Consider the following 17,538-nt stretch of genomic DNA (forward strand, 5'->3'; position numbering starts at 1 on the left):
CTCCCACCTCGCCTTAAATGGCGGCTGCCGTTTGGCTGCGCAGCGGACGCGCGCAGCGGGTGCGCCGCTGGCGCGCCGGATGCAAGCCCGTCTATGCCCGTCCGTGCCAGGACCGCGCCCAGCGCCAGACCCCTGGACCCCGCAACCGCCACACCACCAGACTCCGCTACGACGCCAGCACCCTCCACGCTGTCAACGCCGGCCGAGGCCACCACTGCTTCCAGGCTGCCACGAAACGCACCCACGGACCTTTCTCCTACCACACCTGCAGCTTCACCTGCGACAGAGCCACCAAACCTCCTAAGACCGGACCCAACCACCTTTGCTGCATACTCCTCAACACCCGCTCCACACGCAAACACGCCGTTGAGCTCTGGGACCTGCTCGACACATCCACCCCAGACGTTGCCTTCCTGAACGAGACCTGGTGGAGCGACTCCTCGGCGCCCGACATCGCCATAGCCATCCCGGACGGTTACAAGATCACCCGCAGGGATCGCACCAACGGAATCGGAGGAGGAATAGCCATCGCCCAAAAGTCCACCCTCAAGGTCGCCACCCACGCAGATGACACCCTCAACACCGCCGAACACCTGCACTTCAGGATCCACACCGACCCCAACACCACCCTCAGAGGAACACTCATCTACAGACCCCCTGGACCTCGGGCACAGTTCAGCGAATCCATCGCCGACCTCACCAGCATCCACGCACTCGTCTCCATGGATTACATCCTCCTCGGGGACCTGAACTTCCACCTCGAGAACAACAACGACGCCAACTCTGCCACCCTGATCGACAACCTCGCCAATCTCGGCCTCAGACAACTCGTCACTGCACCCACCGGACACACACTGGACCCAATCTTCTCCACTAGCACCCACGTCACCTACCACCACACCACCGAGCTCCACTGGACCGACCACCGCTGCATCCATTTCACCTTCAAGAAACCAACCACGCACCACAGCACCCAACTGATGCCCCGCCGCTGCTGGAGCAAAGTCACTGAAGATCAGCTGACCCTCACCCAGAACCTTCCCACCGACCTAGACGCCGCCGCACGCAACATCAGACAGTGGATCAACGACTGCGCCAACACCCTTGCACCGCTCACGAAACCCTCCAATAGACACACCAGCAAAAAGCCACTCTGTTCACCACCGAGCTCCAGAACTCCAAACACACATGCCGGGAACTCGAGAAGAAATGGCTCCACGAACGCACACCGGACAGCCACTCAGCCCACAAGGACGCCACCCGCAGACATCACCACCTCATCAAATTAGCCAAGAGATCCTCCTTCAAAGACCACCTGGATAACAACGCACATGACAGCAAAGAGCTCTTCAGCATCGTGAATGAACTATCCAACCCCAGCGCCAACACCAATGACATCCCGCCCTCACAAGAACTGTGCGACTCACTGGCCACCTTCTTCCACCGCAAGATCGCTGACATCCACGACAGCTTCTACACCACGACTGCCACAACCACGCCAGACTTCACCCACCCTGCGAGCACCACCCACACCATCTGCCTGACCTCCTGGGCCAACGCCAACGATGACAAGACACGCAAGGCCATGACCTCCATCCACTCAGGTTCTCCGTCAGACCTGTGCCCACACAACGTATTCAACACAGCAAACGCAGCCATCGAACCCCACCTAAGAAAGGTCATCAACATCTCCTTTGAAACAGCGACTTTCTCGGACAGCTGGATGCATGCCAAAATCAACGCCCTCCTCAAGAAGTCCAAGGCGGACCCAAGGACCTCAAGAACTTCCGGCCCATCTCCCTACTCCTGTTCCCGGCAAAGGTCATCGAGAAAATGGTCAACATGCAACTGACCCGCCACCTCGAAGACAACAACATCCTAGACCCATCCCATTCTGGATTCAGACGAAAGCACAGCACCGAGACAGCCCTCATCGCCGCCACAGAAGACATCAGGCGCCAACTAGACAACGGGGAAACATCAGCCCTCATCCTCCTAGACCAGTCAGCCGCCTTCGACACGGTCTGCCACTGCACTCTAAAGACAAGTCTCCAAGAAGCCGGAATCCAAGAGAAGCGCCTCGACTGGACCACGTCCTTCCTCTCCGGCAGAACCCAGAGCATCTGCCTCCCACCCTTCCGATCCGAAGCTACCGACTTCATCTGCGGCGTCCCCCAGGGCTCATCCCTCAGCCCAACGCTGTTCAACGTCTACATGGCCCCCCTCGCTCAAGTGGCCCGACAGCACGACGTCAACATCATCTCTTACGCCGACGACACCCAGCTTATCCTCTCCCTCACCAAGGATCCGCACACCGCCAACACCAACCTCCACGAGGGAATGAAGGCCGTCGCAGACTGGATGAAGAGCAGCCGCCTGAAGCTGAACTCGGACAAGACGGAGGTCCTCATCCTCTGACCGACCCCCTCAGCCTGGGACGACTCCTGGTGGCCGACCACTCTGGGAACAGCAACAACACCCATCGACCACGCATGCAACCTATGATTCATCCTCGACTCCTCCCTCTCCATATCGAATCAGGTCAGCTCTGTCTCCTCCTCCTGCTACAACACCCTCTGCATGCTACGCAGGATCTACAAGTGGATCCCGACCGAAACCAGAAGAACAGTGACACAGGCCTTCGTCAGCAGCAGGCTGGACTATGGCAATGCACTCTACGCAGGCATCCCAGCCAAACACCTGCGTCGACTACAACGCATCCAAAACGCCTCCGCCCGATTGATCCTCAACGTCCCCCGCCGCAGCCACACCACACCGCACCTGAAAGACCTACACAGGCTCCCTGTCAACAAGAGGATCACCTTCAAGCTCCTCACCCACGCACACAAAGCACTCCACAACGCCGGACTAGCCTACCTGAACAGCAGACTCAGCTTCTACACCCCCACCTGCCAGCTCCGCTCCGCCAGCCTCGCCCTTGCCGCTGTCCCCCACATCCAACGAAAGACCTCGGGCGGAAGATCTTTCTCCTACCTCGCCGCCAAGACCTGGAACACCCTCCCGACCCACCTACGGCAGACCCTAGATCTACTCACCTTCAGAAGACTCCTCAAGACCTGGCTCTTCGAGCAGTAGCGGCACCCCACCCCCTCCCCGAGCGCCTTGAGACCCTCACGGGTAAGTAGCGCGCTTTACAAATTCTTTGAATGATTGATTGATTAAAAAAATTCACTTCTGGAGGCACCACTAACACCTGATACTGAGCCAAGGCCTGGTTCCCCAGGTACTAAGTTGCTGCTCTAGCCGCAAGGCCACATCTCCTCCCAAAGAAGACCTTGGTGGTAGACTACAGAATACTTTGGCAGAGAGGCCTCAAGTTGCCCAGGTTCTTGGTGAGAGGCTCTAGTTCAGTTTTCTGCTTTGCATTTTGGGATTTGTAGTCCCGCTTCTCCGTTATTAAACTCATACCTGTAAGTTCCTTAATGGAAAGCTAAACCGTGGTGATGAGGATAAGCTACTCTCGCATGAAGTTTGAAAACTTCAGAGTTCTGCTTCGGTATTTGTGTTACTTTTGAAGCATTAAGCCAGCCACTTTATCGCTCACTTTGTTAGCCGCTTATTTTCGTTTGTAGGTGGGGCTTGCTTCAGTCTTTGCGTTCAGTGCCTAGGGCATGCTTTTGTCTGGACCTGGAAACAGTGGGTTTTGTCCCTCTTCTTTTTCTAGCGCAGAAAACCCATAACACTCATGAGAACGGACAGTGGGGTGGTGTACTTCCGGGAAGCACTGGAGCTGGACTTGTACTTCCGGCACGGCGTCCCGGCGCTCTCCGGCCACCTTTCTGCCGCTGGATCCCGTACGCGGCCAGTGGAGGGGACTCTCCCCTCCGGCGCTGCCTGCTCCCCGCTCTGAGGCCCAGTGGCGGCGGTGGCGGGGCGAGCTGAGGCCGCGGTGAGCGAGATATGGATAAACTGACCATCATCTCAGGATGTCTTTTTCTAGCCGCCGACATCTTCGCCATCGCGAGCATCGCCAACCCCGACTGGATCAACACCGGCGAGTCTGCAGGTGAGGAGGGTGAAGTAGGGGCGAGGTCGGTGGTAAAGGATGCTCTACAATTGCGGGGGGGGGGGGGGGAGGGGGAGGGCTCTACAGCATTATTTATACGGCAGGGTGCCATGGCATGAAAGTGTGTGTTTGGGAAAGTAAACCAGGGGTCTGCGAGTGAGCAGTCTTACGGGCCGTAGATGTCTTTACCAAAGATTAACGGACTTTTAGCTTTTGAGCTTGTAATGTAAATGTAATAAATGTAGACCGAGCGTGCATTCGGAATCTGCTGTGTATCTGGGAACCTGAAATCCACCTAGTTATGAAGGACCTTCCTACGTTGTGCTGTACAAGGGCCCTTCGATGCCTGTGTGCGACAGTGTTCATAATAGTGTGTGGTGGTACTGTAATTCTCAAAACAAAGTACATGCCTGTCTGGCGGTAACTGGAAGCTGGCATCCGGTTCAAGGGCTCTTGAGAAACACCGAGTGGTGGTGAGAGGATAGTTGTCGGCGGGAAGAAAACAATACCCGTGTGGACGCTTTGGATATTAAGTAAAATGAGAATAAAGGCTTGGATGCAGTAACGTATGCGTGTAAGTGTGTGGTCCTCTACCTTGGAGCTGACGGTCACCAGGACAAGGATTTTCGTCCCGGGGTCTGCGATTTACTGACAGTGGTCCACTGATAAAGTAGACTGAGCCGAAGGTGCTTTTATGATAGGAGAGGCGTAAGCACTGTCCCCGGAACAGTGCTCAATGCATGTTGTGTTAAAGGGATTCCGTTACAAGTATGGTGCTTTTGTATAGATGTCGTCAATGTTTTACTATTTTAACTTGTTCCACTATCGAGGAGCGGAAAGATGGGTGTGAGATGATCGTGCATAATTGTAGTTCCTTGTGTTTTTAGTATTTATTAGAAGTTTGGTACCTGGTATTTAAGGCTGTCGACATTGAAGCAGGTAACTGGCTCGGCCATTAAGTATTTCTGGTTTCAATTGTTTTTTTTCTGCAGCCGCGGACATAGACCCCAATGGCACTGTTTAATCATAGGAAAATATGTTTAGCAAACTTTATAGTGCCGAAAAGAACCATCATTGCATTCACAATTTTAACACTTTGTTAAGTTCGAATTATCCAGGTTTGTTTCAAATGTCATTTTATGTAGAGTGCGGTTCTCAGAGGCTCGATAGGTTCCTTGGGAAAGGAGGCAGGAAAAACTGTCAAGATAGAAAAGTCCTACAATAGACGTGGAATCCGAAGCGCCGAAAGAACATAGGAAAACATTGTCAAAATTGGTTGAGAACGGCCATCGTAACTAATTTTCATTTCACAGGATCACGTGGAGTGTTTATACTGAAGTGTTTCTAAAATGTTTGTTTTCACTGTGTTTTTAAAGAAAGGGATTCTCTTTAATGAATTTGTTCATGTTATTTGTGCATACAGTGACAACGAACGTACATGATTAAAGGTTTCGGCATATATGGTGTAAAGTGGATTGAGTAAAGCTGTAGCCCTTTCTTTAAATGCCAGAGTTTTGAGACTGCTCGTGATAGTTGAGTGCGCTCAGTTTTAATGCTTTAAAATCATACATGCTTACTTAAAGGTACACCGGGCTTTCAAGGGCAGCTGCATGAAAGTACAAGGGATATGTGATCTATCTAGTGAGGGAGAGCATTCTGTCTACCGCGTAAAGAGATTGTTTTTGTACCAAAGTGTCCGTGACGGAGGCGGTTCCGATGTTGGTTCAGTTAGTGATTGTTTCAAATAAGATGTGACTTGGACAATTTATAGGAATTTCAAAAGAAAATTGGAATTTGATCCGCAGTTAAGAGGTTTTATCGAATTAAGATTGGCAGGGTCTGTTGAAAGTTAAAATCCCAAACCAAGCAAGCTACTTTGATCTTTGGAGTGTACGTCTATCAAATGGGGTAAAACTGCCTTTGCTTTTTCTACACGACTATACCCATGTAGAAGTTGAGTGGTGTATCTTAGTCCGTTTTGTTATGTTTCATGATTGAGCCTAATGACTCTTTGTGGATCCATGAGAGGCTGCTTACGTTTAATGAAGACCTAAAGTGGGATATTTCTGAGATGGTTCGCAAATGTGTTGAGTTGCTAGGGATTTTGTAAATGGCCTCTGATCTTCCTGATCCTAGCATATTTTGAAAAGGCAAGATAATTGCTTGACCCAGGAGCATGGAGTTGTGAGGAATGTAGGCCATATTTTCATGAGTAACCTGTTAGTGTTTTACTTCTGCTTTGATACATATTAAAAGTTACTACCTTTTTTATGTTTGGTCATTGGGAATTGAAGGAAAATGGCTAAACATAATAAGTTGCATGTCTAGGTCCTTTGCATTTTGTGGCCTTCTTCGGTGTCCCTCCCTCTACCCCTTTGCTGTGTAAGTTGCACTGGCTCCCTATCAAACAGAGAGCAAAGTTCAAGGGCCTTTGCATTGCCCACAAAGCCATCCACTACCAGGCCCCAGCCTATATCAAGGAGCGCCTGGGGAACACTCTGATGCTAGCAACCCCCAGCTGCCTTCTAAAAAAGTTAGAACGTATTCCGACCATTACTGCCAAATTGACACTGAATAAACCCCGATATTCATCGGCTACAGAAGCCTTGAAGGCGCTTCATTGGCTACCTGTTAAGCAGAGAATAGTTTTCTAATCCCCATGTATTGCTCATCGGCTTTACATAATAAAGGGCCAATACCTCTTCAAAATAAAAAAGTACACCCCTGGCAGGAACCTTTGCTCCACTAATGGTAACTATGTCCAGGAGATCAGGTACAAGAAAATTAGACAAGGAGGACGTACCTTCACGGTTAATTCCGCCCAGCTGCTGAATGGACTTCCAGCTCCCTATGTTCTCAAACTGATTTACAAAAATTCAGGAAGGCACTGAAGGCGTGGTTATTTCCCCATTAGTGGCATCTGTTTAGCTCTCCATCTGCTATATCTTACACAATAGTTCAGCACCAGGATACCGTTTTTGGTCACAGTGCGCTTTATAAATAACCCCTACAATACAACTATGCGCCGGGACGTACTCTTCGGTCGTCCGAGGCAGGCCTCTTGGCCTACTCGCGGGTCAAAACCGCATCTAAAGGTGGCAGAGCTTTCTCTGTCTTAATTCTCCAACTTTGGAATCAACTGCCTGAGAACCTTCGTAAAGAATCTGTGCTCCTTCCTTTTTAGGAAGCAACTCAAGACTCTCCTGTTTAGGGAGGCTCTGGTCACAGTCTAAATCATCTGCCAAGTGTTTATCGGCGATTGCTGGTGGACTTTGGTCTTCTCAAAGCGCTAAGAGACCTGCTGGTGATTACGCGCTATACAAACTTCAGTTAACATAACATAACTAAAACAAAAACCTTCCTTTTCTGACCTATTCCGTTTCACAGGCTTACCACTCTGCCCTAGCGTCAGTGGAGTAACCCACAAGCTCTATAAAATTACATAGCTTGGTTGTTCTCAATCACACGTCTGCATTTGGCTTCCCAGAAGTTGTTTATTAATTGCTTGATCGTACTGTGCACTCCAATTTGATTGGAGACATGCAATATGAATTTGCCTCCTGTCAAACAGTTGTGCTTTGCAGGGTCTCCTGATTTGAGCTTTTTGATATGGATAGTACAAATGTGGTGAGGCCAAGGACCGGATTGGAAACCTATATTGGAGTTGGCAGAAATGTGAAAATAGGAAGTTAGTCTAAAATGTGCCATAGGGGCTTTTATATTTGTGCCAGGTCAGCCTATATGGCCCTGAAAGCTATAATGATCACGGTGATGCCCAAACTTGTTTTACAGGCTTTGACCTTTAGAACAAAGTTTTCTTCTTCTTTTATTTATTTGTTTGTTTAATGGATGGTTTTAGTTGCAAAGGCTTACCATGGTTGATACATGGGTGGGCTTTTGTAAATAAGCAATAGTTTGTAGGCTATTGTTTTTGCAATAAACGGTACATATTTGCCTACTGAAATGTGTATCAGTTTCGAAAGAATGTGAGGAATATTACACGTTTGAATATGGCATTGGCTACTATTTTTAAACTCTAATTTATCCACCCTGCACTCACCTCTGCCTTGACATACATTTTCGGAACTGAATTCACAAGGTCTTACCCGTCAACGTCTCATATTTTGTCGCCTCTTTCAACCCAGCTTTAACTCCTCCCTAAATTAATTATGTGGTTAATGTACTTACCGATAGTCATAGGCTTTCTTCATTATTTTCCCACTACTTTTGGAATTTTCCTGTTGGTATTGTCTTCAAAGATGCTTTCCTTCCCTCTCATTCTCGTTATAGACGGGCATTCGAAAACAAACTGGACGTGGATTTGACAGTGGTAGCAGTAGTCTCGTCATGTCTGCTCTTGCACAGTCACAGGTGTTAAACACCCCTTTACCCTTTTTATGACAAAATGCCCCTTTAAAAAAAAAATCATTGTGCTTTCTTATTTTAAAGTCTTCATATTAGCATATATTGCAAAGCTTGGAGTTGATGACTAAAAATAATTCACTGATTCGGTATATTATGGTAGGAAATGCCTACACCAAAGGCTCGACACTAGTCGATGGCTTTAGCTATCAAATGCAGGGTTGCCAGGGCAGATACTTAGAACATTGCTATTTTGCCCGTACAGGGCTCCAAAGGAAAGAGTAATGCCATACACGGTTTTAGTTGGGCTTTCTTGGCCTGTATGTATTTCGGTTTTTCGAAAATTTGCCGCCTACAGACATTTGTCTTTTAGAGTCTAAAATTATTACTGTGACTGACATTATGGTTTCATAAAAACGGTATTCTGACAGTTGGCTTATATTTACATTTCCGATGCTTATGAACTAAATCACCGTTTTTTTTGTTTTGCTGTTGAACATTTTATGGAGCTGGGGACGTAATCTACAATTATGTAAAGTAACTGTCAGTTTTATATTTGATTTTATGGTTCTTGTGAAATTCTAACCCGTTCATTTTCTAACTCTCTGCATGCTGAATTACAATTAGATTTTAGCATGCCCAGAATTTTGGACTGCAGCCATGTATCGCCTTTAAAGTACAATTATGTATTTTAATGCATTTCGAGGCGCCCCTGTGAGTGTTTGTGATGTTAAAGGACTGCACCAAATGCTGCATTTTTTTTTATTCGTACAGTGTTTGACACCCCATTATTCCTGCCGTAAGGTTTTGGGCTAACCGGACTGTGATGTTGAGGTTCAGTTTCACGTGTGTGGACTGCAAACGTGTTTATATTATAGTCGCCAGGCTTCAGAATGGGTTACAAATGTTTCTCTTGGCCATCATACAAGGTCGCCACAGTGCGTTAGTCACTTTCATTTACATGATAAAGCGTTGTCTGAAGTTCTTGAATGAAACATTAATACCTCTTTGGTAGGGTACTCATTTTGAAAAAAGGAATTATTTCTATTTGTGATCTTCGACATTTATTATTGGGAACTTTTTACGGGTAAACTGGATATGTACAAATATCATTAATTACAAATAAATGTAAACTAAATGCAAGTTTGTTCTCCACCAGATTTATTTTGACATTACTGTACCACAATTTTAAACAAAAAATATGACAAAGGAGAGTGCCAGTGCTGCAGTATGCTCTAGTCAGTCTGCGGGTTGGCCCTCAAAACTGCGCCAGACCATGAATTAGCCAAACATTGCCCTGAAGTGGCTTGTAGGTGATCGGAAACACTTAAGAAATTACCAACAAATAGAGTAAGCACATGATTCTGGCATTTCTCAGAACTTTTTTTTGCTTTCCTTTTTTCCTTCCTTTTACAGTGTCGTTTTTTGTGTGTACGTTTTTATTGGCATTTGTACAATAAAAGAAAGCAATAGTGGCATACTGAGAGCATTTTTGGATATTGTACCAAATTTCGATAACAGTTGAAGGCTCAATCCCTTTTTCCTATGTATTATCCAACAACATACACGGAGTCATATAGATCACTGAGGGCGAAATAATGGTGCATTCTTCATTGCATTGATAACATTTCAAGCCTTTATCGTTTCCCACTGAAATTGAACATCTTGTGTTCCCTAAATCTCTTTCAATGTTCTATCTTTCACATTCCTGTTGACAGACCACAAATACACATTGTCTTCTCTGAGGCACACTTTCAATACATGGACTGTCTTTGGACCATTGTTCTGTATAACCTGTTCCCACTCTTCTGAATATACACCTGAATCTTGCCTCCCTGAAGAAGACCTCCACAGGGTCCTTCTCAGTCCTCTCTCTCAAGTGCTAGTCTCAAGCTTGTCAGCTCTGATATTAATCACTGAATTTGAGCTTTGAAAGAATTTCCCTGTTTCCCAACTCTGCTATAGAAAATTGCGTAAACTTGTTTGTTTAACCTTTAAAACACAAACTTGTGTCCCTGAACTACTTGGACCTGAATTTGTGTACCATATATTCCCTACGACAGAACGAATCTCTGGTCACATAGGTATTTTCAAGGTCTTTATATTACCCCACTCAAATTAGTACTGATTTGAAAACTGCAACAACCCAGAGTGATCATTCTTTGTCCCCCAGTGCAGTGATGTGCACTGCTGCCTATTTGTCTGATATATGCTTTTATGAAGGAAGAGCTGTGAATCTAGGAGGGTTTGGTTTATAGTTTTGGCTCCATCTTGTAATTTTTTTTTTAATATTTAAAAGAATTATACTGAAGAATGTTTTGACTCATTGGCACATCCACCTTTTTATTTTTGTAGCCAAATCAATTTTTTGTTTTAATGGCTCTTCTATCTGGTAGAAGAACTGGCAAAAAGATTAAACAGTGTCTGGTAGTGACGGAGTAAATTAATTGTATGCATTCTCCAAAGTTTATGAGCCTCTGAACTCCTCTACCAGTAGTTCATTTAGGTAAATCCACTGGAAGGATGACTGCATCTCTTGCTCTTGGGGGACAACAAGTTTGAGTTCTTGCTCTTGGGGACAACAAGTTTGAATCCAGGGCATTGTAGTAATAGCATTTATGCTATAGTACATATCTTCATTGTGCATTACCATTTCAAAGTTGTGATTTGTGTTTATTTGGTTTTATTGTTGTGAAATCTGTTTATTTTTCCTGACTTTTAACCCCTTTGCTGCGCAGCCTTTTCCCCTCCAGTACTAAGCCTTTTTTTGGGCTATTTGGGTCGTTCGCGTTTATGCCCCGTAACTTTTAGTCCATATAAGGTATTCATGTCCAATTTCTGTCCTTTTCTTCCAACATCCTGAGGATTCTAAAGGTCCCCAGGGTTTGTAGATTTCCTGAGGGGCACGGAGAAATCAGCTAAAATACAGCTAAATTTGTTTTTGGTGTGGGGAGAAATGGGAAAGAAGTGCTGCATATGAAAGCATCAGTTCTTTTCCCTGCAAATTGTATCAACAAATTGGTTGCGGTGCTGAAATCACCTTGACATTTTACTGAGACATAGCATATTTTCCCTATTTTTGTGATTTCAACCTCCTTTCAGTTAGTGGTTGAAATGGGTGTGAAAGCAATAATGGATCCCGTAAATCTATTCATTTCTGAAAAGTAGACGCACGTCTGAATTCAGCATTTGTGTAGATCTTTCAAGGATTTCCGTTAGAAGCTAACAGTTTAAGTATGAAAACAATATTTTCACTTGTAAACCTCTTGTAAGTATGGCAGATTTTTTAAAGCAATATACTGTTGGGTCTGCTGGACCCTTTTGGTTGCAGGGATATAAAGGACTTTTAGGTTCAAGAAGAACCAGAGTTACCCAGAGCCATTAACTGAGCTGTACCTTGCAGTTTTTTTTTTCCATTGTGTACCTGGCATATAGCCAGCCATTCATTTGTTAAAATATAAAGAGTAAAAAATAGGTATCAAGGAAACCTATGTATTTACTACATTGGAACAAAATCTAGAGTTTTGAAGCAGTGGTTATTTGCACATGTTCGAAATTGTAGGTACCCATACTAGCAAGTGAATTAAAGGACATTTTTCAAAATTACTTCCTTTTTTAGGTCTCGCCTAGACGAAAGCAAAGCGAAGCTTTGCTGTCTAGTGAGACAACTAATGTTGTCACTTTCCGGGGAATGTGGATTGCAGACTGTGACGAGCTTGTCCTCCTGGAGATTGTAGCTCGTGAGCGCGCACGTCGCCGTGCCTGATATTCCCATGCACAGAAAGGCTCCCGCACGCATGCGCACATACACACACACGCACCCCCCTTAAAGAAAGGCTCACGCACGCGCACATACACAAACACACGCACCCCCCCTTAAACAGACACACGCGCAGACAGACGCACGCACAGACGCACGCACAGACACACTACAACAGACACACGCGCACACCCCACCCCCACTCACCCCTACTCTCCCTCAACACACTCACCTGTTCTGGCGGTGCTCGGCGGCGGTTCTGCCTCTCGGGCGGCGGTAGCGCTTTGCGGGGCTCTCTCACCACATGAGAGCCCCCGCCTTCCCCATGCGCCCGGCCGCTCTTCACCCGGTCCCCCATCTCGGGACCGGGACTCGATCAGGAGCCCTCGGGGCTCCTCGGACAGTGGCTTTTCTCTCGTGCCGCGATGGGGCGGGACTTGCGATTGGCCGGCTGCCCAACCGCTTCCGGGTCGTCGCAGGCAGCGCGGCGGCCCGGCGGGAACTTGAAGAAACTCGAGGGTCAGCCTGGAGTGCTGCATATTAAGTGTGTATAGGTGTTCCAAGTTTGGCAAAGTAGTGAGCAGGTTTCTAAATTTGCCCTTTGTCAACTATAGTGACTCAGCTTCTGTCCAGGTAACGTCACCGTTGCATGTTTTGTTAGTTTAGATTAACATAAATTACAGGTGTTTTTCGTGATAGTCGTTGTTATGTTATATGAAGTGATTATTCTAGGTTATTCTGTGTTATGGTGACTGGCGTGTTTTATGTCATATAATAGTATATATTGCATCACTGGGTTGATGGAGTCCCAGTATAATGCCTGGTGTTGTCATGGCCTGTTATTAGGAAAGTCTTGCAAGGTACCAAACACAGCTCTCCAGTGGTACAGTCTTTAAGGGCTGCCCTGACCTGTAACTCTTTCGTGAATAGGAATGTAACTGCGACTTGACATAGCCGGTGGCTCGCGACAAGAGCTCCCTTCCTGCTGTGTTTCAATCCCTTGGCCTTTCTGTGGTGCCAGGTAAATAAAACATGTCTGTGGTGGTAAGTTAAGGCAGTGTTTGCTTTTACCGCCATTTAATAAAAACCGGATCCAGAAGGTAGTATTGTGTGGTAGGAATGTTGGTGCACATTTGTTGTACGGCACCTAATTGTGGTGATTTTTTCTGTGTTATGTAACTTTGTATAAATTGGTTTATGTTCTGCTGTTTGCTTTGGAAATGTCAAAAAATGCTTCTGTATTTCCAGCTAATAACAGCATATCTCCAGAAAGTGCCTGTGGCATGCGACCAATCACTGTCCATGGTGGTAAAATAGCGGCGCTCCAGTTCTTCAAATACTCAAGACACAGGTCAGACCAGGGGTGTGACAGCGGCTTCCTTAATTTAGCGCCTTGCTGCCCAAACACCGGACCTTTTTTCTATGCTCAGCTTTTAGGCCACCTGTCCGTCTCCCTGAATCCAAATACCATTCCCCAAAGGACTCCCCGAGACGAGGAGGGGGCGGGTCCGTGTTATGTATATTAGTACGTCACTTCCAACAGGTGCGTGAGATTTCCGCATCCTGCTGTCACCTTGGTGAGATGTTCGCACGTCACGAAGAAGAAAAGTAGTGGCCAGAAGCAACAGGAGAGCTCCCCCAACCCCCTATCTCCGGAAGGAGGGGATTATTTAGTCAAGGAACTGCGAGCCACTCCTGATCTGCCAAAATGCAAATGAACAGCAAACATGTTTTATAAGGATGGAATAATGAAACCGACAAATGTGTTTAACTCTACCCCAAATATACTGACCATTCAAAGGGTAAAAAAACAAGGATTTATTTGAACGGCTTGGAATACCTTTAAAACACATGCTCACTTAAATCACACCATTATACAAATATCTATGTTTTAATGCAAATATTATGACACAGCCAGTGTGCCAATGTCCCTAGAAAGAAAGCCTCCACCCACCCACCCCACCCCCCCAAAAAATCTCGCCCGTTGTCTGAGCTGTGAAATATAGCAATACTCCGTGTTTAGGGGGCTCCGGTGCCGCTGCACCCGCCGTACCAATGGCAGGTGCTGGTAATCTGCAGGGGGGGGGGGTGGCTAGAAAAGTTGGGAAAGATGAATGAGTCTGAGTGGTTTCGCCTTCTTCCTCCCTTATAGCCCCCCCCCCCTCTCCCGCGCCCCCTCTCATGAGGCAACATTGAATATCCCACAAAGAGGCCAGGCAGGGATAGTATATGCAGACAAGTGCCATCAGCATGATTAAGTGACAAGACACATAATGATGCCCGCACAGTATAACTTAGACAATAAACTCACCCACCATATACATCAGGTAAGGAGCAGATAGGCACAATTTCTCATCCTCGCAAAGCATCAAGTAAGAGCATCAAGTCCTCAACAAGACAAACAAGTGTTTGCAATGCAATAGGCCTTTCAGTTACACAAGTTTAAGCTATTGGCATTGTAAATTACAATGCCTTTTATTTACGTTTTTAAAGAAAACAAAAATAAAAGGCATTGTTATTTGCAATGCCAATAGCTCAAACTCGTGTCAATGCGAGACCTATTGCATTGTAAATGCTTGTTTACACATGGTCTTACATTTGGAAGGCAGAAATGCATAAAAAGTCCATTGGTAATAACACCTGTTCTACAGTTCTGTACCCGTCCCCCCCCAGTCTCGCGATAAATATGGTACCTCGCTTGTATAGGTAGGCCTAGCGCCCGCGACAGACAACGTCCCAAAACGCAACATGGACCCATCCATATTTTTACAGTGAAAACGACCCTTTTTTTCACAATGTGCCTAGCTGTGGATTTTTGTCAACTAGCTCAACCAGCACCTAGGGAATCCCTAGAAAACCTGTATTTTTTTTAAATAGACACCCAGGGAATCCAGGATGGGGGGGGGGGACTTGTGTGGCTCTCATCAGGTTCTTTTACCCAGAATCCTTTGCAAACCTAAAACTTTGTTAAACAAAACATTTTCCTCACTTTTCTGTGATTGAAAGTTCTGGAATCTGCAGGGAGCCACAAACTTCCTTGCACCCAGCATTCCTCCAAGTCTCATGACAAAAATGGTACCTCACGTGTGTTGGTAGGCCTAGTGCCCATGACAGGAAACTCCTCAAAACATACTGTGGTGACTTCAAAATTATCGATCACAAAAAGACCTGGTTAAGCGAGGGAGACACCTGCGTTTTTAGTTCCGGGCTTGGCGGGCATCTAGGGGACACTACCAAACAAGATATTTCTGAAAACTAGACACCTAGGGGAGTCCAGGGAGGTGTGGCTCGTGTGGATTTCCCAACATTTTCCTACCCAGAATTACTGTGTCACAATTTGAAAATGAGCTAATTGGAATATTAACTTTATTGGGCTTGCTCATGTCGACAGAGTGCTGCGTGCCTCACAGAAGTTCTGAGAAGGGGGATAAGTCATGTGACTCTCAGGATTAGAGAGTTTGGATACAATTTGAAAGATCTCCTTAGATTTGTTCGAGGAGAGGAGAATTTAATTTGGCGGGGAAGAATCGGATTTAGCTTGCAGAATCTGAATTTTAGTCTTTGCGATTATTTTTATTGACCTCCTTTCTTACCGGAGGAGTGGTTGTTTCACCACTTACGTTCATACCAGTGCAGGTCGAGAGTAGCTTGTTTTAGGTTGTCTGTTAACCATTTAGATGCGTTGCGCTACCTGGCTAGTTTGGATTTATGCAGCAGAGCATGAATATTACTTAGCTGCTGTTGTTCAACCATCTAGCGCCTTTCCAAAAAGATCCATGTTATGACTTAAATCATGTAAAAAGACTGCCAAGGAGTTACAGAAGGAATTCATGTCGACATGCGACCTACGCCTGGCAAGTATTCCAGGACAAGGTAGTGTTTTTATTAGGCAGGGGGGGCAACCGGACCAATGATAATTTAATACGTTAATAGTCAGACCACACACATTGGGATACCGTGAGGTTAGACAAGAGTAGATTAGTGGACCAAGCATGGTCTAGCATGTGACCTTTAATGTGAGTTGGTGTAAATGCATTTTGTTCAAGATTTGGATTACTGAGGTTGCCTGAGATGTCCATAGGTATCTGCCGTTCGTTCCAGTCAGTGGCCCAATAAATAAAATAGCACGACTAATAAAAGGTTTGCATGGTTGATAAGGGGGGGGGGTTTAACACAGAATAGCTTGCATCTATTCAGCTCTGTAAGTGAGGCTACATACGAGTGGTGAAGTCAAGGATTCCAGTTTGATCGTTAAGCTACCTATACCAGGGATGTTTAGATGAACTAATTTAGAAAATATGAGCTGTTTCCTAATGACTGGCTTCACCACCTCCTATTTTGCCGGCTGGTCCATTGGCAAACATATGTAATAGTCCTCAGGGAGGACGGCTAGGATGTCTGGTGCAGATTAGTCAGTAAGCCAAGAAATGGATATCTGGTGCGTCAATCTAATAAGTGGAAGATCTGTTAGGTGTTTTACAAGGGTATGAGTATTGAGGTACATAATCGATAACTGGTCAGAACGGGAGCAGTGAATAGTATGATTAGTATACCCCATTGGCAAGTAATGCATCTATCGATTCTGCTGGATGAGCGGTGGGAGGCGTATCTTTTGAGAGTCCTAAATTCTGCAATTTTTGCTGGAGTAGGGGTTGTAATTGATGATTCACCGATTTGACGGCCATTGATGTCCTCTGAGTAAGTATATTTTTGGGCATATTAACTGGCCCCTGGTCCTGGCCGGACGCAGCTGGACTTGCCTTTGGTGCACACGATGCATGTGTCTGTGCTGTGGTCATCTATAAATGAGCCTGGTTGTGCCGACGTCTAGCTCCCCACCCGCTTAAAAATGGAAATGTGGAAACAATATGGATTTATAGTGAGTGACTTAGAGTATCTTGTGTAACATAAGTTCGTTTATCCAAAGTGGCAATGGATAAGAATCAACTAGAATTAATTGTGCCACAACAATGATCTGCTTAGATAATTTAATAAAGATAACTCAGTAGGAAGCATTCCTTTTTTTTATTTAAAAAACCCCCAATAAAACTAATATCGCAGGAAAGTGGATGGGTTACTAACTTGACTGCCTGATCATCCGTTCCCATGTACAGAAATGCCTGACATTTTCACACACCAAGTATACCTAGCTGTCAAAGTTCTTGCCGTGGATCTTCATTGCTAGAAATAAAAAAAATCAAAAAATCTAACGGAAGGTTCTGGTAGGTAGGTGGTGGTGATCGGACAGAATATGCAGAGTATTGTGTACTATACTCTCACACACCAGGGATGCGTGTCCTACATTCTTTTCAATATGAAGAAGAGACTTCTGATACTAAAAGGTTATGGGCCCTAAAGCATTTGTGTTGCATATGACTTTAGAGCACCT

The 17,538-nt window shown here is 45.8% G+C and overlaps 1 protein-coding gene across 1 annotated transcript in view; it reads left to right on the forward strand.

Annotated features, from left to right (window-relative positions):
* The first annotated feature begins 3,666 nt into the window (after window positions 1–3,666).
* The window catches only part of MOSMO (modulator of smoothened), a 159,086-nt gene continuing 145,214 nt past the window's right edge, over window positions 3,667–17,538 (forward strand). Inside the window, exon 1 of the mRNA XM_086940819.1 lies at window positions 3,667–4,027. Within this exon, the coding sequence (XP_086796945.1) occupies window positions 3,922–4,027 (106 nt within the window). The 5' untranslated portion in view covers window positions 3,667–3,921. The remainder of the gene's footprint in view (window positions 4,028–17,538) is intronic.

The sequence above is a fragment of the Lissotriton vulgaris genome, chromosome 10 (genome assembly GCF_964263255.1).
Source record: "Lissotriton vulgaris chromosome 10, aLisVul1.2, whole genome shotgun sequence".
Lineage (NCBI taxonomy): Eukaryota > Metazoa > Chordata > Amphibia > Caudata > Salamandridae > Lissotriton > Lissotriton vulgaris.